The following is a 21,945-nucleotide window of genomic DNA, read 5'->3' as shown; positions in this document are numbered from 1 at the left end:
AGCCTAGCGGGGATTTTGGTCGTATTGGATTCTGTGATAGGCGAAGTCTGGTTTTTTTTTTTTTTTTTTTTTTTTTTTTTTTTTTTTCCCTGCCTTTCTCCCTGGGGTCCCTGCTCTGTTTCTGCTTTAAAAGCGGAGCTTACTGCCTAGGTGCTGGAGGAGCAATGCTCTCCTACACTTGTCAAACGCAACCTGCGCCCTATTTTTCGCCTTCTAGTTTTGCTCCTTCGTCTTTGAGCAGCTCCAGCCATCATGGTGACCCTCTCCAATGTAGGCGCGGACGTGGAGAAGGACATCGTTCCTGAAGTAAATGACGCCTCCAAACGCGACTCGGACAATGCTTCTGCGGACTTCCAGCCGGGTGTTAAGCGTGTTCGCGCTGTCGCCTCTGTTTGGTCAAAGAAGACCCTGTGGCTCACGTTTGCACTGTAAAGTCTCCCACACTTTCGAGCACCCTACGCTTGCGACACAGACGCTGACTGACTGCCCCCACTCCGATCATTAGGCTCTATTTGGTGGCCTTTGTCGACATGCTCTTGGTCTCCGTTCAATCCACGCTCAACCCGTTCATCACCTCTTCGTTTGAAAAACACGGACTCCTGGCCAGCGTCAGCATCGTCGCCACGATTCTCAGCGGCTGTTCAACTCTCACGCTGGCCAAGATTGTCGACGTCTGGGGTCGCATTGAGGGCTTCCTCTTCATGCTTCTCGTAGTCGTTGTCGCCTTGATCATGAAGGCGACCTGCAAGAACATGGAGGCGTATGTGGCTGCCCACACCCTGTACTGGACCGGCCATATCGGTATGATCTACTGTGTCGACGTCATGTTGGCCGATATGACGACCCTGGGAAACCGGATGATTATGTTCAGCATCAACAATACTCCGACCATCGCGAGTACCTTTGCCGGTCCCAAGATTGCCGACCTGTTCCTTTCCAACCTGAACTTCCGGTGGGCTTTTGGGGCCTTTGCCATCATGCTCGTTGGAGTCAGCCTTCCGGTCGTCGTTATCATGCTGTTCATGGAACGCAAATCCGTAAAGGCGGGTTTTCTTACCAAGGAAAAGTCCGGCCGCTCAGTGTTGGAGTCGATCAAATATCACCTCATAGAGTTTGACGGTATGTATACATATATTTTCTTTTCAAATCTATCCACTATGCCCCTACAAGCTATTTAAATTAAAATTAAAGCTAATTGGAGCACTATTTTCTAGTCGTGGGAATTGTCCTCATCACGGCTTCGTTTGCCTTGATTCTCCTCCCGTTTAGCATTGTGGTCTATGCCCCTAAAGGCTGGGCGACTGGATATATCATTGCCATGGAGGTCGTTGGCGTTGTGTGCGGGGCGATATTCCTCGCATGGGAGAGATTCCTTGCTCCCGTGCAATTTCTTCCTTTCAAGTATCTCAAAAACCTTACCATCATTGGCTCCTGTCTGCTATACGGAGTTATGTTTGCCTCGGCATTGTAAGTACTAGTACAACCCCGACACTCTCCCCAGCGACACAGCGGGGAAGAGAAATAGAAGTTCACAGGCCATTTCATTGAATGCTAACGTTCGCTTCAGTTGTTGGAACGCATACTTCTACTCTTACCTTATTGTGGTGTACAGGCTGACCATCACTACTGCTGGCTACGTCCTTAACTCGTTCTCACTCTCGTCTGCCATATTAGCGCCCTGGATTGGCGTGTAAGTGATTTCCTAGCATCCGGAATACCCTGGCTTACCGCCCTCAGGAAGACACTGACCGTTTCCCCCCCCCACCCCCACCCCCACCCCAACTACAGCTTGATTAGATATACCGGAAACTTCAAATGGGCCGCTTACGCCGGTATCCCATTTATGCTTCTCGGAACGGCCCTCCTAATTCCCTTCCGCCAGCCTAACACCTCCATTGGCGCCGTCACCATCACCCAAGTCCTCGTCGGCATTGGCACCAGCTTCTTCTCCGTCTGCGGCCAGCTCGCCGTCATGTCCGTCGTCAGCCACCAAGAAGTCGCCGTCGTGCTCGCAATCTGGGGCATGTTTGGCTCCATCGGCGCTTCTGTCGGCCTCGCCATTGCAGGCGCGATGTGGAACAACATCCTTCCCTCCCAGCTCTACCGACGGCTCCCCGAGGAAAGCAAGGCCATGGCCGCCCAGATTTTCGGAGACATGCAGCTGCAGATGTCCTACCTCGATGGCACGCCCGAACGGGACGCCATCGTCGGAGCGTACGCTGACGTTCAGCGAAAAATGGTTATTGCCGGTGTCTGCCTGATGCCGCTTGTCATGGCTTCCATTGTCATCTGGAGGAATGTCAATATCAAGAAACAGGAGGAAGAGGAGGGCTCTCAGACAACAGGCAATATCTTTTAAACTATATACTATCTTTCTTGCCTTGGAGGCATTCACTTGGCACCTTTCGGAGCCCATTGAGCCACAAAGCATGATATATAATTTCTCTCCCTTTATGGGTTTGAAAAATACCCAAAAGTAATACAATCGGTTCTTCGAAGGTTACTTACTATTCCCTAAGGAGGTGTGGGAGAAATAGGGTACTATGTAGATGTGTTACATATAGTTGACAAACCCCTTGGAAAAGATCCGGGGCTAGTTTAGGGGGGTCTAAAGGATTAGCTACCAAGTTAGGTGTCGAGCTTGTACTATGTAAGTTGACATCAATGAAGCTCCGGAAAACCTAGTTTCAGGAACAAATGCCCCCGAGACCGTGGCTAAGCGACAGAACGATCCGAACCTCAGGTCAGACAGGGTATCTTAAGGTTTTTTTGTCCTCTTGCTATGATTTGATAGTCCTCCTCGCGTCGTTTAATCCTGGGCAATCCCGACACCCTGACGGGGCGCTAGGGATTCCTTGTTGTAACCGTACCTTTGGCACGAAAAAATAATCGATATTAGCCCGGTAAGGCGAGAACGTTTCGTTTCGTCCTGTGTGTTAGCACTAGTGCTACTGTTCCAGCAGAGCGATATAGACTACAGACGTCATTGATGAAAATTTTAGGTTCGGTGAAACGATATTCCGTGAGCAATCTGCGAACTTCTAGCCCTTTTGTACCAATACTAGTATCACTTGTGGGGGGTCAGCTTCTACATATTGCTGAGTGGGTAGGATCAAAGATAACTGGCTTGAGGATCATCATCGCAGTGTGCAGCTCAGAATCGATATTGGTATCATGCTCCACCCACCTGTGAAGTTCTTATCTTATTACTAGCATCCTCCCCACTGCTTGCATTTGCTGACTGTTGTGCCACGGACAGATCGATACTGGCAGAAAATCGTTTCAAAACCAATGATGAAAACTTTTGACAGGCTGTATAAAACAAGATCGAGTGTTTTTTTTCTTTTTTTTAAATTAAAAAACCCTTTCTTTAGTCGGATAGCATGAGAAGCAGCATCATGCATGGTCCACCTGTTAAGCCTTGTCGCTTCTGAGGTTGAGAAGTTGGAGGACGGGGCCTTGGGCCGAAGGTCCATGATTAAATAAATGCTATTCCTTCGCATACGGTTGTTGTTTGTGTTCTTTCCTTCCAAATTATTTATCTCTGGCAAACCTATTTGGGGAAGGAAAGGATGGTGGTCAAACCATCCGTTTCTCAGGCAGGAACCACCTACACCCGCCGTCTTGTTCCTTCTTTGAATTAGGAAGCGGAAGCCCATACCATTGCGGCAGATCATGAAATCGACGGCGAAGCAGTTACACATCTCCTCGCATTTGACCATCTTCATATCAGCTTGGATTAACTGAGCTGGTGAGGCCGCTCAGGCGGTTATGTTTTGCCATTCCTTTTTCCTTTCTTTTTTATTTTTTTATGGTGATGGCGATACCTCCAAGCAACAGAAAATATAGAAATTATTCCGGGATTGTTACGTGGGCGCAAATCATACAGAAATTTGAAGATATGAACCTTGCTGGATGATAGGTACATGATATTTGGGCCGCGGGGACTGAGGGAGTGGGAACGAGCTTGATATCGGAAATCTACATCTAGGAAATTGAGGTGAGTGGAAAACCGAACTTTCCGGTCTACTGGAGCTGTGTTCTAGCTTTAAAATTGAAACTACCCGCATTGAGAGAACTTGAAGGGGAGAGGGGAGGCAGAGAATGGATGCGGCGGGATGGAAATGGAGCGGGATAAATAAGGTATTTTAATTTGATATTTAATCATGGCCCATGCCCTTTTCGCACGACCAGTCTAACTGATCAAATGAGACCAGATCACATAAAATCTTATGCGAGATTCAGGATCCCATCAGCCAGGCTGCTTACGAGTATGGTAAGAAGCTTATCGGGTGAGCGTGCCGGAATCAAAACTAAACAGCTCTTTTATAAGTAAAATGTCTAACAAATATAGGGACAACTATATCCGTTGTGATCCCAGACATGGTCACACGGCCAGTCACCTTACTTCAGTGGTAAAATGTCATGTGCTGGGAAATATGTGATAAGTGTATTGGGTGCTCGGCACGGGCGGACCAACATTAAGAATCATATAAATAGCGATGATCCCAATACTGTAATCAATCACTCAAACATACGCTGTAGAATTATGAAAGGAAAAGATGGTTCAACGTTGAGCCCTGAATCTCCCCCGAGCTCTATGCTTAGATTACATACCTAAGAGCAGCTGAGTTAAACACGTTTGACTTTGTATAAAAAGTATACCATTTTTGGTGGTGGATTCGGCGGAACTTTTCATCTAGCCTACTGGTCGAGAGCATGGTTATCGTTCAGCTGTCTTTTATCTTCAAGAATTGACTTAGATTTTGTCATTGTAACCATTCTTTAAATTCGCCACGATCAACTTGTTTCATTTCCTAGATAGTTATCCGTATTTGAGTTTCAATTTCCATACATATCTCCCACATCGCGAAAATTTTCCATGATTGGAGCAAGGCCCGAGCGCGCTTAAACTACTACTAGTACTAGTACTAATCGTGCCGCGCGCACCCACACCTGATGTGGGTGCGCCACACCGTAATGATAAAAATATGAATAATATGAACTTCAAAAATCAATATCTCAATGCTGTGTAGTTAATCTATGATAATTAATTTATCTATATCATCTGTAGTAGCAGTATTATTCATTAAACATTCATATATATCATTAATCTCTTGTTGGGTTGATTCTGTGGCATTTTTCTTCAAATCTTTCTCAATATGCTTGACTCTCTTATAATGTTGTTTTTCAGCTTTCTTCTTCTTATATTGTGTGATCTTTCTATTTGCATCTCTCATAATGAGTATATTTTCTACTTGAACCTGTTGATGTGTATTTTTGATGCTACAGTGTTTGACTGTAAAATAGTAACTTTTAATTTTACACTCTTTTATAGCATTGAATTTCATCTGTATGAGACTGCCTTGGAAAATCTTATACAATCAATTGCTCAGATGAGGTGATTTGAAATTGAGTATATTCTTCATATTTTGCATTAGCTTTTTTATTACTCAAATATGACATTGTAGCATCTCAATTGTCTTTGAAGAGAATAGTTATGAGAAGACAGTAATTGAACAGTTTGATTGAAAAGAAAAAGAATCATTTTCTTTATATATTTACAGCTCAGAGCAATTAGAGACTTTAAAATTTAATTTATCAAATATAAATTACAGATTAAAAGAGATGATATTATAATTTATAAAATCAATTTAAATAATGAAGAATTGAAAAGTTTTTTTACAGATGTTGATTAAATTCTGTAGAAACTGACATTTTTCATATTACTTATATTCATATTGAGCAGTTTGATTAACTGTCTTTAAATGATAGTATTTATACTGCTGAAATGACACCTCATAGCAGTTGTAATATATGAGTTGAATGTGAAGAAAATTCATATAGAATAATCTTGTGAAGATCACAGTATTGCAGAAATTCTTCAATGAAATGAAATTCATAATTGTTAAAAAACAACAATCAATGATTGTTTTATTGATGTTTTTTAATAATTTTATTAAAATGCTGAATTCAAGCAAAATCAATCTCATCATTGATATAGTCAGTATCTGACATTGTGATTGTATATCCACTCAGTAGATTGTTTTGTGTATATCAATTTTTAAAATGAGTTTTGAATTTCATGATGATGAAGAGATTCAATACCCCATTATCTACTGAAATACATTCAATCACAGTGATCAATCTTTGAAAATATGATGAAGTTATAACTGAATTCAAGTTTTTAAAAGCAGTAATAACTCATTCTCTACATTCTTAACCTTCTTGAAAGCCAATCTCATCAAAGTTGTAAATATCACAGATTTGAAATGTGTACTTTTGAAATAAAAATTTCAGATAATCAAACCATATTTTGATATAATTAATATTTTTTACAGCAATTCTTTTCAGATTCATTGTCTTCTGCTTCACTCTTTTATACTCATTCAAGTTTTTTATATATCAATAAATTCACATCTTGCTGATCATGAGTGGTGAGGTTGAAGAATCAATATAATGATGTTTAAAAATGAGATTTATGTTATCTTAAATCTGCTCTGCAGTTAATAAGCAATTATTTTCTGTTTATATGAGTTATTCACTCTTTCAACACATCTTTCTGACTCTTGCTAAGCTTCTTGTTCAGTGCAATTTTTGCATTGTGTGTTTTCCTTCCATTGATTTTTGCTCAAAGATATTGATAAAAAATGTTGAATTTACATATCAGAGATAGGATTTTTTGTTTTTGATTGCTATTATTGATTTCAATGACATTCTGAATATGTTTTTCAATATCATCCATCTTATTGATCATGGTGGTGATGATATATTAATATTTGAAGATTGATTAATGAAGAAGTTAATATTTTTATCATTACGCTGTTTTTATCGTTACAGTGTGGCGCACCCACATCAGGTGTGGGTGCGCGCGGCACCATTAGCTGTTAGTTGCTATTGGCGGGAGTGTTTTGTCTGGCTCTTCAATGCACACGCCGCCAGCGATTCCGTTTGACTTTCTACCTGTCGAAATCCAACTTCTCCTTCCAGGCTCTGCTCTGCCATTCCCAGCTTGGGTGATTGGATGAGCGATCTTCGGCCAACCTTCTGAAGCACTCCTACGCAGGAGTACCTGAGTCCATACTACTCCGTACATACTCCGTACATACTCCGTACATACTATTCCTTTGAAGTCCCGCAAGTGCGATGCACGGTGCGTTACGGCTGTGGCAGTGTTTGGGTTCCCGGCCAGTCACAAGCTGCAATGGGCAGGTGTGGAGTCGTTGAGCCACACCATTACATAACATCCATGCAGCCGGACAGCCGCAATCACATGAGATTGATCAGCTCTATTACTCACCTCTTCGTCGTCTTCTGTGACTCTTCTTCTTCTTATTCCTCTCGTTCGCTGTGTTTTCTACTCTCTGCCCTCGACCCTCTGTGAGGTAAGACGATCCAGGAATACGACTCCTGAAAAGGACCTTTGTTGTCGGCCGTTCATTTGGTCGTGCCAACGATCCTGGCCCCCGCCATCGTCAACGGCCAACCAACCAACCAGCGCTCATCCTAACGCCCGGTTAAACTCTGCTGCCTTAAGCCACATTCGGTGTCCTCGCTCCCCACCATCCACTTGAACTCCTCGTCTGGGTTTTGCCTCGCGGATGAATATCAAGAGCACCAATCCGTCAAAGGCCTGAGCAGGGAAATAAACAAAAAAGAAAGAGAAAGAAAAAAGAACGGAGCTGCTACGAAAACCAACGATTCCTAGATTCTCTACTAGTTTGCCTCCCCCTCTCGCCCCAATCGAGCCTCCAACCGGTCTAAGCGACCACTCACCAGTCAGTACGGCAAACGCGGGCCCGTGGAGCCAGCCTACTTTGATCCCTGGTAGAAAATTCTTTACCGTGTCCACTTCATCGCGTCTCAGATTCGAATCTCTTGAAATACTTTATTTCTATAAATAATATCCCTACATCTATAACTAGTTATCTTTATCTATATTTATAATATACCCATTGATACAACCCGCTTCTTCCAGCCTCTGGTACTTTCAATTCTGCTCCAGCGTCACTCATTCTACCTGCTCCCCTCTAGGATCCTACTTCATGCCCCGACGATAGTTGTCGACGTTGACTGGCCTGGAGGTTGTGGAAGTCGCATAAAGCAATCCTTTAGAAGAGACAGCAAGAGAGGAAGAGAGGAAGAGAGAGAGAAAGTGAGAGAGAAACAGAGAAAGAGGGAGAGAGGGAAAGAAAGAGAGCGCCAGTTGACGTTTTTGTTAATCGGATTACAAGATTACAACAACGCGATCAAAACTAAAAGCGAGCTATCCAACCTTTCGTAACAGAACGAGCACCCTCCGCAATATGGACGGCCATGACCTCCAGGATGCTGCGGGCAATGATCTCCGGAAACCCCCCCAAAAATCTCCCTTAATTTCGCCCATTCCGTCAGCCGATGCTCAACCTCCAACCCTACGTCGTGTCGGTGACAGCCCCTCTATAATGAGCCCTTCCTCCACTCCTCTTGGCCTTATCAATGCCGCCCGGAAGCCACCTACTGTTCCTCCTACCTCTACCACACGGTCCAGCGGCTTGCATCAGGATATCCAGGCCAAAATGAAGGCATTTTCACTTTCCAGACAAGGTGCTCGTCCAGGGCTGAGCCCGCAATCATCTTCAACCGCCAATCCTGGTACCGGAAACCCTACAGTGACTTCTGCGGTCCAGGGCGGCCCGTTTGTCGGTGGCATTCCTCCCACCAGTGGCCGAGGCACTCCTCAGGTAGTTGGTGGCCCTATTCCACCGGGAATCGGCAGATTACCGTCACAGACATCCCCTGGGTGGACACCGCATCCACCTAGTCCAAATCCAAATAGCCCAATACAACCAAAGATGGGTGGTTTGGCTGCGAAAAGAGGATTAACCCGTGGAATGAAGTTATCCGATGCTTCGGGCCCTCGAATGGACAAACCCACGCCGGCGAAACCGGGAAGTCTCCCCGGTGCGAACGATGCCTCGCGGTGCGCTGGAGGAGCCCCAGAGACGCAGTTCAGCAGGTACTCAGAGTTTGTGGATACGAAAACGGGTACTCTGAATTTTAGGAACAAGGCGATTATACATAGCGGTGGCATAGACTTTACCTCGGGAAGCAGTTTCAACATATCTCTAGACGAAGTCGATACGCTTGATGAACTGGGAAAAGGGAACTACGGCACCGTCTATAAGGTTCGCCACTGTCGTCCGCATCTGCGAAGACCTGGCGTGGGACTGCGGGGTACCGTATCCAGGCAAACTGTGGCCCAATCCACTTCTACGCCAGCCTCTAGCGGTCCCACCTCTAAGAATACCTCCAACGTTATCATGGCCATGAAGGAGATCCGCCTCGAATTGGATGAGGCAAAATTTACCGCTATTATTATGGAGCTTGACATCCTTCACCGCTGTGTATCGCCGTTTATCATTGATTTCTACGGTGCTTTTTTTCAGGAAGGTGCAGTGTACATTTGTGTGGAATACATGGATGGTGGGTCTGTGGAGAAAGTGTACGGCGATGGGATCCCCGAGAATATACTTCGGAAAATCACCCTTTCTACTATCATGGGCTTGAAGTCATTGAAAGATGAACACAATATCATCCACCGAGATGTCAAGCCGACTAACATTTTAATGAACACGCGCGGTCAGATTAAGATTTGCGACTTTGGTGTTAGTGGGAACCTGGTGGCGAGTATCGCGAAGACAAACATCGGCTGCCAAAGTTATATGGCTCCCGAACGGATTGCAGGAGGTGGCGGCACCGCAGGCGGTGGAACCTACAGTGTGCAGAGTGATATATGGAGTTTGGGCCTGACTGTGGTTGAATGTGCTATGGGCCGCTATCCATATCCCCCTGAAACATTCAATAACATATTTAGCCAGTTGAACGTAAGTACCGTAAACGAAACTGTCCCAAATCATCAACCACAAAATAGCGTTTATTTTATTTTATTTTATTTTCCCCCTCTTTTTGATGCCAACCCTTGAGAACAGGCCATCGTCCACGGCGACCCTCCCAAGCTCCCTGAACACGGCTACTCGCCTGAAGCCAAAGATTTCGTCCAGAGATGTCTGAACAAAGACGCGTCCCGCCGACCCACATACTCCATGCTCCTTCGCGACCCTTGGCTATCCTGCCTCATGAAGCCGCCTGAGGACAATCCACCAACCAAGGCCGAAGAAGAATGCAAGGCAGGCATCGACAACGACAACGAAAATGTCGACGATAAAGACGCAACTACCAACAACAAAAAGCCACATCCGTCTTCTCTCATTGAAACAGCCGATGAGGAAGTCGCCACATGGGTTTTGGACGCGCTGGACCGCCGTGCAAGAGGCGTCATGGGAAATCAGCACCGGCCGGCGTTGCATGCTGTGGCGCTTGATGCTGTGCCGGGGACCCCGATGTTGGACGGCCCGTCATCGTTGCCATCGAAATGAGGAGTGGAGAGGAAAGGGGATGGATGATTTGTGGGGATTGGTGGGGATTGGAATATACAATTTTGTGGTGGGAGTCAATTAAGGGTTCCTAAAAGAGTTTTGGATGTGTGGGAGTGGAAATGGGAATTGTGGATGTGAGTAAAAAGAGATGGATTGACGGTATATACATTTTCCCGCGGCGAGAGAAGGGGGACGGATGAGGGTTACGGTCTATTGCGCAGGAGTAGAGGAAGCCCAGAACAAACAAATGGAGAGGTGGGCAGACGGACAAATCGTACTGATCGGTCGAGCTGAGGAGACGAAAATATGGAACGAAACGAGATTCAAGAATGAAATTGAAACTGCGCTGGCGCGGGATGGGTGGTGGATTTCCTTTTTTTTTTTTTTATTGTCTCCTCCTCCTCTCTCTTTTTCTCTTCCCCCTTCCCCCTCTCGTCCTCCCTCTCTCGTCTATAGTTTTGTTATGTGAGTGGATTAAGGTAGGAAGTTTAGGTTATACCGTTCTTCTCTTTTTATTTCATATGTTTCCCCCTTCATCTTTAGCCAAGGGTGGTGGATTTTTTGCTCTACTTTTTCCTTTTTGCTTGTTTCCCCCACTGTCCAAAAGGGGTTACTTGTTCCCGTTACCTCTCATTGTCGTTCTCATCAAGGGCACCCTTGTTTGGCATCCCTATGGTTCATATATATAATCTGTCCATTTTTTCCTTCCCCAAGCAACATACATACACACATCTAGATATACGCCTGTGTGTATCCACCATATATACGTATATTATATCTAATTTTCTACTCTCTAATATTTCTTCGTTCGTCTTCCTCTTCTTCTACCAACACCTTCTCTTCTGATGGGTGGATATGTGTTAGTATTGATTCGTATTTCATTATCGCCTCTGCGCTTTTCATTTTCCATTCACCTCTAGGCCGTTCGTCCTGACTAATATCTCTGCGTGGGAGTTGTATTCTATTCATGGCTGCATGTGTTTCCATATGCATAGTTCGTTTGCGAACGGGCTTGAGAGGACTTGATAAATTGGGTCGCATGCGGGAGTGATTGGTGGAGGTGCAATGGGCTACATTTCTGGAAGGATATAATATATATATGTATGTGTATGTATGTATCTATATAATATAATGTAATGTAATATAACATAAATCCGCTCTTCCCAATGGCAGTATTATTTTCTATACTTTACTATTCTGGAGGTTCGAAGGACTTGTCAGACTTGGCGCATTTGTCATCGACTTGCGCCGAGGCTGAGGGCTGACTAAGCGCCGGCTTAGTTATCAATCAGCTCCATTGAGTTCGTTTTCATCTTGAAATAATTGGATAATTGATAATTGCGCAGGATTGGGGAGCGAGAAGAAGCGAGTAGCAAGGAGACTAGGCGCACTAGAGAATTGACTGGTTGGCACATTCCTTGATTGGGCAATTGACTGGGAACTGTGCAATTCTTTGCTGCTTGACTTTATACATCCCCACCCGTCTCGCCAACCAGGTTGCATCCCGCCTTTTTGTCCCTCCGTTTGCATTTCCGTTGTTATATATAGTTATATAGTAGGGAATGCCCCTCCTACGCCCCTCTTTCTGCTCTTGTTCCTTTCACTCTTCTTCTTATCCTTCTTGTGTTGCTTCCACTTTTATACGACCCAAGCTCGGATATCCCAGAATCCCTACAAACTCAAAAACAAAACCATATCACACCCTCCGCTGGCACCCCACCACACGCTTGAAGCTGGCCTCTACTACCAACACCACTCACACAAATACCTCATCCAATTTGCGCCTGCATTCTCTCGCGCGACAATTCTCCTCTTCATCCGCCTCTTCCGATTCCGTCGCGCCCGCCGATAAACCCTCATCTGCAACCATGGCACCCACAGAAGTGCACGAGTACGATTACATAGTTATTGGCGGCGGCAGCGGGGGTAGCGGCGCTGCTAGGAGAGCGTCGGGTTGGTATAAAGCAAAGACCCTTATTATTGAGAATGGGAGGTCTGGCGGGTGCTGTGTGAATGTCGGGTACGTTCTCAATATCAACATCCGGATGCCTTGCGCTCGTGAGAATGAAGTTTTTAGTTCGGGCTATAATAACTATATATATATATATATATATATACAACGTACCAATGTAGCTGCGTACCCAAAAAGATGACCTGGAACTTTTCCTCCATTGCCGAAACCCTGCGTGATGGAGTGCATTACGGCTATGACATCCCCAAGAACATCCCCTTCGACTTCTCCGTCTTCAAACGCAAGCGCGACGCCGTCATCGAGCGCCTCAACGGCGTGTACGAGCGCAACTGGAACCGTGAGGGAATCGACCTCGTTCACGGCACCGCCCGCTTCCTTAGCAAGAAGGAGATCGAAGTTGAGTTGCAGGACGGCTACGGGAAAAAAGTCCGGTACACGGCCCCGAAGATTTTGATTGCTACCGGTGGTTACCCGCTTATCCCCGACGATACATCCGGTGCGCACCACGGTATCACTAGTGACGGGTTTTTCGACATCGAGGTCCTCCCGCCCAAGATCGCGGTGGTTGGTGCGGGATATATCGCTGTCGAGCTGGCAGGTGTGATGCAGTCCATTGGCGTCGAGACCCACATGTTTATCCGTGGCCAGACGTTCTTGCGCAAATTCGACCCGATGATCCAAACTACGATGACCAAACGGTATGAAGATATGGGCGTGAAGATCCACAAGGGATTCAAGAAATTTGAAGCGGTGGAGCTCCTCAGTGCTGGAAAGGGGGCGGAGAAGAGGCTGAAGATCACTAACAGTGGCGGGGAGGTGTTTGAGTTTAACGAACTGCTGTGGGCGATTGGAAGAGCTCCAGCTATTCAGGATCTGACACTGGAGAACGCTGGAGTCCAGCTTACACCCACCGGCCATATTGCTGTTGATGAGTTTCAAAATACCTCCGTGGACGGCATTTATGCCTTGGGTGACGTGACTGGACAAGCAGAACTGACTCCTGGTGCGTTATATATTTCCGTGACCTGATTTCTCCCACTTGAGATTGAGAATCTGTGAATCTCTTACTGATATTTTCCAAACAAGTCGCCATCGCCGCCGGTCGGCAGCTCGGAAACCGCCTGTTCGGGCCTGCCGAACTCAAATCCTCCAGACTATCCTACGACGTCATACCTACCGTCGTCTTCTCGCATCCCGAAGTCGGCACGACAGGCCTGACGGAGCCTGAAGCCATCGAGAGGTACGGCAAGGAGAATATCAAGGTCTATCATACGAAATTCTCCGCGATGTTCTACGACGTTATGCCAGCGGAGGAGAAGCAGAAAAACCCGACGGAGATGAAACTTGTCTGCGCGGGCCCTGACGAAAAGATCGTTGGTCTGCATATTCTGGGCCTGGGTGTTGGAGAGATGTTGCAGGGCTTTGGGGTGGCGGTTAAGATGGGAGCGACAAAGAAGGATTTCGATTCTTGTGTGGCCATTCATCCGACAAGCGCTGAGGAGTTGGTGAGTTTTATACCCCTCTTGTTTCCTTCTTGCCTTTCTTGGAAAGGAAAGTGAATTTCTTTTTTAACCAAATCCATGCGTGGGTAACTGAAATCATTTGGTTTAGGTCACGATGCGGTAGATACGAGAAGAAGCTTAGCCAGGGCGCATATGTAACCAGTAAATAAATGATATATATATTCGTGAATACAAGTTATGTTTTAATTCATTAAGAGATAAATCGATAATATTCTGGTCATTGACTAGATATACGAGTTATGCATCAAGTCTAAACTGGTTGGGGGGACGGGGGCGGGAAAATCTGTCTCCTAGTCCACAAATCGCTCTCTAGATTAGATAGCGGGAACTAAACCCTATATTTCGAAATCAATCACAACTTCGCCGCCCTGGCCCGCTGCTTAACATCCACCGGCGTCCACCAAGGATAAACATCTGGTACATCCTCCTTATTCCCAAAGCTTCCCTTAAACACCGGCGGCCTTTTCTGCAAAAAGCTTTTGACCCCTTCTTCATTCTCCCTGCCCCCAAACATCCCATAAATAACCTTGGAATCCAACAAATGCGCCGCTTCCGCATTCCCGGGACCCCGATACATCATCTCCCTCATCAGCGTCGATGCCACGATTGATGTATTCTTCGCAATATCCGCCGCAATCTCCAGCGCGCGCGCCACCGTCTCCGCGCCCGTGGGCAGCACCTCGGAAAACAACGCGCCAAATAGAGGGTGTTCGGCTGGATATGTAGCACCCGTGGCGGTGAGGTGTAGAGCGCGGCTGTATCCGATCAGACGCGGGAGGAAGAACGAGGATGCTGCTTCCATTACCAGGCCCCGGCGCGAGAACACAAAGCCGATTTTTGAGCCGCGGGTTGCGAGGCGGATTGTTGCGGGCAGCGTCATGGTTATGCCTATGCCGACGGCGGGGCCGTTGAGGGCCATTATTGTTGGTTTGCGGCAGGAGTTGATGGCGAGGGTTACGCGGCCGCCGCTGGAGATAGGATTAGTTAATTTTACTTTACTTTACTTTTATTTCTTTCTTTCTTTCTTTCTTTCTTTCTTTCTTTCTTCTGTCTTGTGCTGCACATGTTTACAGTACGCTGGCAGGTGAAGGCAAGTATTGGGAAAGGTGGTAAGAATGCCGACAAGAACTGATGTGAAGAACGGAAAGGGAAAAGGGAGCACACACCCATCTCTATGTTCCAGTCCATCGTCACCAGGATTAATTCTCGATCCATCGCCGGATGAGCTCTTCGGAAACCCGATCTCCAGATCCGCGCCGGCGCAAAACGCCCGCCCTGCTCCCGTCACCACAATGGCTTTGACGCGGTCGTCCACGTCAGCCGTATTGAAGAACGAAATCATCTCCTCTGCCATCGTCCCTGTGAACGCATTGAGCTTATCGGGGCGATTGAGCGTTAGGAGCAGGACTGGAGTGGCCGTCGGGGAGCTAGCGGGTACATGATCGACCTTTACGTGCAGGGTTGGCAGCGCCGAGTAGGATGCAGGGACTTGTATGGACATGATGTTGGGAGGATAACTAGTCGTTTGTTTATGATAATCAGGCTTATGAGGATCTAATATGAAACTGTCAGCTCTGCTCAGACTTGCCTAATAAGTCTCCGGCGCTAAGTCTCTGACGTGGTGTTTCAATCGCGTCAGCTTCTACGAACATGTTATTGTCTATGCAACGGGGTGCATAAACCGAAAAAAAAATAGGGATCCCATACCGTGACTTTGTAGATATATATTATTTGCACTATATTACCCTGTACAAATAATGGCTCTTGGCCAGTTTATGGAAATCTTCTCGTTCCTCCCGCTATCCGCAAGATGGATGGAGTTGTCTCGTCGCCTTTAACCGGGTTTGACAAAAACACAACCTCGGCACTTTTGGTTGTTCTTTGGATGACTAAACATGCAATAGCCGAAGATTCGGGAAGACATTGCCGGATATGCCGAGCTATCTTTGAGGCGGACAAGTAGGGCTGAAATAATCATTTTTCTCTATTTTGATGGATTTTATACAATAGCGATTGAACAAACAGTGGTATCATCCGTCATCCCCCAGCCTGTATTCTCCAACAATTGCCAATGAATGAATAAACCTCAGCAAGCGCCAGGAATCCTCCTATATAATTCCAACCCCATACAATGCTGGAGCGCTTCCACCATCGTCTGGCCCAATCATTGGACCCATCGAACCTTCGACTTCTAGTTTTGATTCCTCTCCAAAATTTCACACTGAGCACGGTAGGGGTCGGAAACCAGATGCCCAAAATAGAACTGGCGTGGCAGCACTCGAAAACTTGTGGGTTGGAGTGATCTGCGTGATGACCACGAGCGCTTGTTGATGAGCAAGTGCAGCAGTTATGGCGTGCTTGCCGTACGGGATTCGGATGTAGAAAATATGAAAAGGTGGTGTCTATGAACACCTTCTACGTTTTATCGTTGGTCGTGATCATCGTCAATATGGGTAAATCTTCCTCTGTGGCACAGTCTGCGACCAAGCCAACCAACCTGTCACTCACCCATTTCTGACATATCGAACGAGTAGCTCCAATCATACAGGCGAAAAGAGTTATCCCATTCGTTCTATCCGATAGGGTTAGTAGATAAATTGCTTGAAAGTGAAAAAAGAAAGGGATAAGCCGGGGTGGATTCAAACCCGGTCCCTCTCTTGTATATTCATTTCAAAACGTACCCAGTCTATCTCTTGGGGAAATTGGACAAAGTTACGAATCGTCATGATTTCCGGGCTAAAAAACATTTCCTCCGGATCAATTAAGCCCATTTCACTAATCGGAATCGGCACAGGGATGGGTGGCGTCTGAGTGTATTCCCCGTCCTGCGGATTGAACATGGGTATTGTTGGTGCTGCAGTTAGGGTTCCGAGTCCTATCTCTTGTAAGTATCGTATACACTAAGCCCCCACAGATACAATGATACATACCAGAATGAGCCCTTGCGTCTAGCGGCACCATTGCATTCGCCTGCTGCACCGGCGCAATTTCATTCATGATGTTGTTTGGCATCGGGAGCATTAATCCCACCTTCTGGAGAATGATATTCAACACCTTACACGCCCTTGCGGCACGTTTAGAGGACACTGCGGAAACACTTAATATAGCATACGCAGACTCCAACAAATGCAACATCTCCGACCTTCTCTCCGGTGTCATATTATCAATGGCAATATCGCCAACACCGCCAACACTCTGCTGATTTAGACGGTCCAGGTACATACAAAGAATCATTGCAGAAAGGAGCGACTCATGCGCTATGAGCGATATTCTTATCCATTTGAATTGATGTAGCATGCCCCCCGGCTGCGACTCTTGATGTAGAACCGCTTGCTGTCGCAGCGTCGTCATTGCTGCCTCAATGCACGTCTGGCGCGAGTACATGTACTGCGGATTGTTCCAGGAGAGGGTGTAATATTTGCGGTGCAGCATACAACGGGCCTTTTGGTACATGAGATCAAGCATTAATCGACGCCTGATTAAGCCTGGTGATTCGGCCACGGCGGATTCCGTGGGGTTCGCCTTGCTTGTCGTTGGTATGACTCGGCAACTATCCTGCAGGGCCTTGTCCAACTGCAATATTTCCTCATACGGCGCAAACTCTTTTGTGTTATTCAAATCTACAATCGTACCAAAGACGATTACCAGTGCCCTTTTCACAATTGTGAATGCAAGCAAGGGGTTGGCCACGTCCGGTCTGGAAGGTGGGAGTTCCATAGTGGTTTCATCAATATCTTCATCGCGGATACAACGAGGTAAGTCGGAATCCATCTGCGACGGTTGGATCATACGAGGCAAACTCGCATCTACCGACGTGAGAAGATCCATGTGAAATAATATCGTCCATGAACGTCTTCGCATCTCGCCTTCCAAAATGGACAGTCCGGGATGGTGTCGAGCGTCACGATGGTACCCTTTACGCATAGCAATGCGAAGAACTACCCCAAAGAGAAGCCAGCAGGGTAATTGCATATCCGGGTTTCGCGTATACTCTGTGAAGAAATATAGTATCAGAGCTTCGACCGCATGGGGCGGACCAGTGGCATAGTTTCCAGCGAACAAGCAATGAACGGCCAATTGGCGATATTGATCCATTTGCTGGTCGGGGGCTAGAAGCGATTCTGGCATTTGTTCTCCAGAGTTGGTGACGATGCGAATAGAGCTGCACATCATACTAAAGAGCTTGCTAACCCATATTATCGGCGCAGACCAGGGATCCTCCCAGAATAGATCATACTGCAGACAGGTCAGCCGCCCTAGCAACCAAACAAGTTACGGCCAGCGGGAGGAGGAAAGAATAGAGATAGGTACCTCTTTTCGAAAGCTTGGACGATGGATGACAACTATTCGTTATTCGGATGTATAAGCACTACTGATGAATAGAAATTGTGTGTCTGGGAGAAAAGGAAACTCGCACCTAACGGTTGATCATTGGAATTGAAGTATCGAGTTATTAAAAAGTCCACGAGCGGCCTCGGGGGAACGCGGTCAAGTATTTCCATCTGGGTCAGCCTCCCACAACGGCCACTGAGTAGGTCTGTTTCGCAGTGGCCAGCCTCAGGCGTCGTCTCGGAGACATCTACTTCGCCTTGATCTGCGAAGTAACCCTTCAATTCGCCAATCTGGAAGATGTCACAAGCAAAGGGTACGAGTCAGTATATCACACAGAGAGTTCATCAACGAAAGCAAAATGGTCATGAATTCGGCAAATAAATTTCTTGAGATAGAATGGGCGGTTGTTATAGACTTAAATGAAAATAAACGCGTACATCAGCCAAAATCGAATTCCAATGACCACTTTCAAAATATCTCGAATCACCACCACTCGGTAGGCTCAAATTCTGCATCGGCTCTGCAGATTCAATAATGGGCATGGCCGGATCATCGCTACTTCCAGGGCCCGTAGAACCAGAGGGGTCATTTCCGAAGTGATATCCAACACGGTGACCGCGGACAACTCCATCGGACCGAGATTCTGGCGTGCTCCGCGATTGGGAAGACGCTGGAGATTTCTCTTGCACCAACGATAGAACTATCTCCTCTAGGTGTTGAACACGACTTTGCATGGTAGCTTTGTCTACAGGCCGACGGATCCCCCTGGTCTGACCAGGTGGCGGGGGGTTTGCGTAAACACAGGTTGCCCCTCGGCCGCGGGTCGAACAGTTCTCGCATGGCAGGTTGCGGTCGCACTTTAGTCTTGCGTCTCCTGGTTAGCTTGGCGTATTGAGCGAAATATAAAGGGATTTTCATTGATTCATCTTGTTTTCCAACGCACTTCTTCTGGCGGCACGTCGTGCAGGAGAGCTGGGGTCGTTCTCGTCTTCTTTGGGGAGGTTTTCTGGGAGGGACGTCATCCTGAGAAAGCGCCGCTGTTGCGGAAGGGTTTAAATTAATCATTATCGTAGCTGGAACAGCGGATAAGGGAAGTCATTAAGCACATCCATTAGTTGGATACATAAGCCCCCAGATGATGGTGGCCTAACCCAGTTATATAGAACGGCCACTTTTAGTCCCGGTTGAAAGCAGTGTTGGCTTCTTCGCTGCGATGCGGAGGCCAATTTGAACCCGTACACAGGGTTCATTCCCGTTTCTTAGCCCTGACACCTTGGCAGAAAAAGCAACTCGTGGCCAAGCAAACCAGATGTTGGCCAGGCAGCCAGTGGGCAGCTAGAGTGAAAGAAAGATTAAACTCTGGAAAAGTCTCCGGCAGCTTGACCTGTTGAATGGTGGGAATTCCCATCAAGGGAGGGCTTCATCTGTGACATCAAACCGAGAGCCGAAAAAAAGGGGAATGCCGGTTGAAACTCGGCTCAGAATCATGGACAAGAAGGATTGATTTTTTCCAGCAAAGAAGAATAAAGCTAGCACCAGCTCCCAATCTTTTTGATTTGGGGTGTTTCTGCGTGTCGGATTTCTGATCAATGAGGTGCGAGTCTTCGCTGGAGACTGGCTCTTTGTGCTAGATATCTCGAATAGCAACATAACCCATTCTCATTATGTTTCCCCAAACAAAACCTGAAAAGATTCTCAAATCCCTACAAGGTTTCTAAAATTAATACATTTGGTGAGAATCAGCCGAGGCAGGACAATTCTTAGTATGATTTAGTTGCGCTCAGTCCTGCCAGGGTAGACAAACTCTAAATAGGGATAGCTAGTTAAGCTAGGGGTGGTGATCAATGCCGAAGAAAAATCGTCATCGGTACAACTCAGGGTTGCGGGTGTTGCCAATTTGAATGCGAAAACTGAAAGTACTAAAGAGAGGAAATGGAGCGAAATCATGTCGATTACAGCCGCAATTTCCCGGAGCATAATGAAATACGGAGTAGATCCTGGGTTCCCACAGCCACACAAAACCAATAGAATCAACCAGTTACAACTGCGTTTCGGTCGCGTTCCCAGTCTCTCTTCAGTTCCTCTAGCTGAGCAACCCAGATGTCCGCAATGCTAGCGGCAGATTGCTGCTTCTCTGAGGCCCGTCTCAACTTTGACAGGGCCTCGTTGCTGTAAGTTTTCGGCCTTCGGCCTTGAAAGCTGAACGGGTAAAACGACAATGATCCTTCCAATATACATATGATATTTGCAAAAATCAGCGCTATCGAAGGATCCCTTTCATCCCGAAAGTAGTGAGATCCGCACAATGGAGATTTTTCTACAGCGCGGGAAACGATTTCACCAATCGGTTGCAAGCGGGCTCGAAACGAATTTAGAAGTTCCCGTGCGTAACTGATCTGATTAACTTGTTTGCTGACCACAAGTTCAAACGCGGTTTCGGCCTGCCTATACCGGGACTCCAGGATGGCCTGTTCTGAGGCCGAGCGGTGGTGAAAAGGTATATTTAGTGCAGCCTTAATTCTACCGCCAAGACTATCAAATTCGTTCATGGCAGAATGAGCTAACATCCTTCTTATCTGCGCAAGTTCCCTGTCGATATCGTCAAAGGCAACGGATCCATGGGCCATGAAGAGGGAGTCGATCAATTCTCTGGCCTGTCGCATTACAACCAAAGTGTGGTTGCATTCGAATTCTAGTTCATGCTTTGAACCCAGGTCTTCTGTCGTTAATAAATCACAAAGTTCAACGACTTCCGATTCGCCGTCCTTCAGGAGTGTGGGAAGCAGCGAAGCCGCTTCGGTCGACGGGTTGAGCACTTGCCCAAGTCTGGCACGAGAGTCTAAAATAAGCTGATAACGGCGGTGTGATTTCGACGGGCTAAATGCCTCTGACCCTGATTGTCCTGATTGTAATGGAAATGTGCTCTCTGTCACAACGGGGGAAAATGATATCTTCGCCAAGTATAACGAGAGGAGTAGGAATACCCCAACCAACAAAGGATTTCTATAATATCTCTGATTCTCTTTGAGGTGTGAGGGGGACCTTTTGCCCGGGATTTCGTCACGTCTCTTTTCATTATCGCCAGTAGATTCCGAAGGCACTTGGTTGGGTGCGCTCCCCGGTACCGTCCCCCGCGGGCGCTGAAGACTAGACGCATCAGTGGATGAACGGGGGACAAACCACGAGCTATCTGGAGTAAAACCCTCGTGTAGAGATGGCATAATGAGCTCTGGGCCTGGTATTGATACCATAGAAAGATCCTGGGAGAAATGGGCCGGTTGCATTTGGCTACTGCGCGCGGATGCAGCGTGATCTGGTCTAGTTGATGGATTGGACGATGGAAAATCCAACTCAGGATAGCTTTCATCATCACTATCAATACAGATTAACTGATCTGCGTCTTCTAGAGACCAGCTCGCCCACGATTCTCCCAGGCAGCGGGATGTCTGAGGCTGACTCGAGGATGCCATATTGGCGGGGTAGATAGCAAGGCGTATCCAGTCTCCAGATAAGGAACGGACAAAGCCAGTGAGATTAAGGAAAACTGAATCTGAGTATCGCGGGGGCCGAGGAGGAATCTGGTACTCTTTATAGATAGTTATGCCGTATTTTGGGGGAGTTGATGCCTTCGTATTAACTAACCCTTATAGATCGGTGGCAGCCTGGATTCGATAAGCAAAGGAGGAAATAAATAAACGTG

At 46.7% G+C, this 21,945-nt stretch overlaps 6 protein-coding genes across 6 annotated transcripts; 3 read left to right on the top strand and 3 right to left on the bottom strand.

The window, feature by feature from the left end:
- Window positions 1–252: 252 nt before the first annotated feature.
- On the top strand, window positions 253–2,359 carry HCAG_02222 (conserved hypothetical protein; the record flags this gene model as incomplete). Its single annotated transcript, XM_001542001.1, has 5 exons — window positions 253–419; window positions 506–1,119; window positions 1,215–1,467; window positions 1,568–1,690; window positions 1,789–2,359. 5 exons carry the CDS (start codon window positions 253–255, stop codon window positions 2,357–2,359), a joined length of 1,728 nt encoding a protein of 575 aa, XP_001542051.1.
- Window positions 2,360–7,501: 5,142 nt separating this feature from the next.
- On the bottom strand, window positions 7,502–7,857 carry HCAG_02221 (predicted protein; the record flags this gene model as incomplete). Its single annotated transcript, XM_001542000.1, has 3 exons — window positions 7,502–7,633; window positions 7,700–7,760; window positions 7,844–7,857. 3 exons carry the CDS (start codon window positions 7,855–7,857, stop codon window positions 7,502–7,504), a joined length of 207 nt encoding a protein of 68 aa, XP_001542050.1.
- A 449-nt stretch (window positions 7,858–8,306) lies between these two features.
- Window positions 8,307–10,418, top strand: HCAG_02220 (hypothetical protein; the record flags this gene model as incomplete). Its single annotated transcript, XM_001541999.1, has 2 exons — window positions 8,307–9,866; window positions 9,972–10,418. The coding sequence occupies 2 exons, from the start codon at window positions 8,307–8,309 to the stop codon at window positions 10,416–10,418; spliced, it is 2,007 nt and encodes a 668-aa protein (XP_001542049.1).
- A 1,868-nt stretch (window positions 10,419–12,286) lies between these two features.
- HCAG_02219 (glutathione reductase) lies at window positions 12,287–14,016 on the top strand (the record flags this gene model as incomplete). Its single annotated transcript, XM_001541998.1, has 4 exons — window positions 12,287–12,438; window positions 12,552–13,393; window positions 13,477–13,895; window positions 14,002–14,016. The coding sequence occupies 4 exons, from the start codon at window positions 12,287–12,289 to the stop codon at window positions 14,014–14,016; spliced, it is 1,428 nt and encodes a 475-aa protein (XP_001542048.1).
- Window positions 14,017–14,265: 249 nt separating this feature from the next.
- On the bottom strand, window positions 14,266–15,414 carry HCAG_02218 (hypothetical protein; the record flags this gene model as incomplete). Its single annotated transcript, XM_001541997.1, has 2 exons — window positions 14,266–14,881; window positions 15,080–15,414. 2 exons carry the CDS (start codon window positions 15,412–15,414, stop codon window positions 14,266–14,268), a joined length of 951 nt encoding a protein of 316 aa, XP_001542047.1.
- A 999-nt stretch (window positions 15,415–16,413) lies between these two features.
- HCAG_02217 (predicted protein) lies at window positions 16,414–18,086 on the bottom strand (the record flags this gene model as incomplete). The annotated part of the gene is made up of 3 exons (XM_001541996.1): window positions 16,414–16,485; window positions 16,595–16,788; window positions 16,844–18,086. The coding sequence occupies 3 exons, from the start codon at window positions 18,084–18,086 to the stop codon at window positions 16,414–16,416; spliced, it is 1,509 nt and encodes a 502-aa protein (XP_001542046.1).
- Window positions 18,087–21,945: the final 3,859 nt, after the last annotated feature.

Source organism: Histoplasma capsulatum, genomic scaffold, assembly GCF_000149585.1.
Source record: "Histoplasma capsulatum NAm1 scaffold_2 genomic scaffold, whole genome shotgun sequence".
NCBI lineage: Eukaryota > Fungi > Ascomycota > Eurotiomycetes > Onygenales > Ajellomycetaceae > Histoplasma > Histoplasma mississippiense.
Note: the sequence above shows the minus strand (reverse complement) of the source record. Positions and strands in the feature narration are given on the sequence as shown.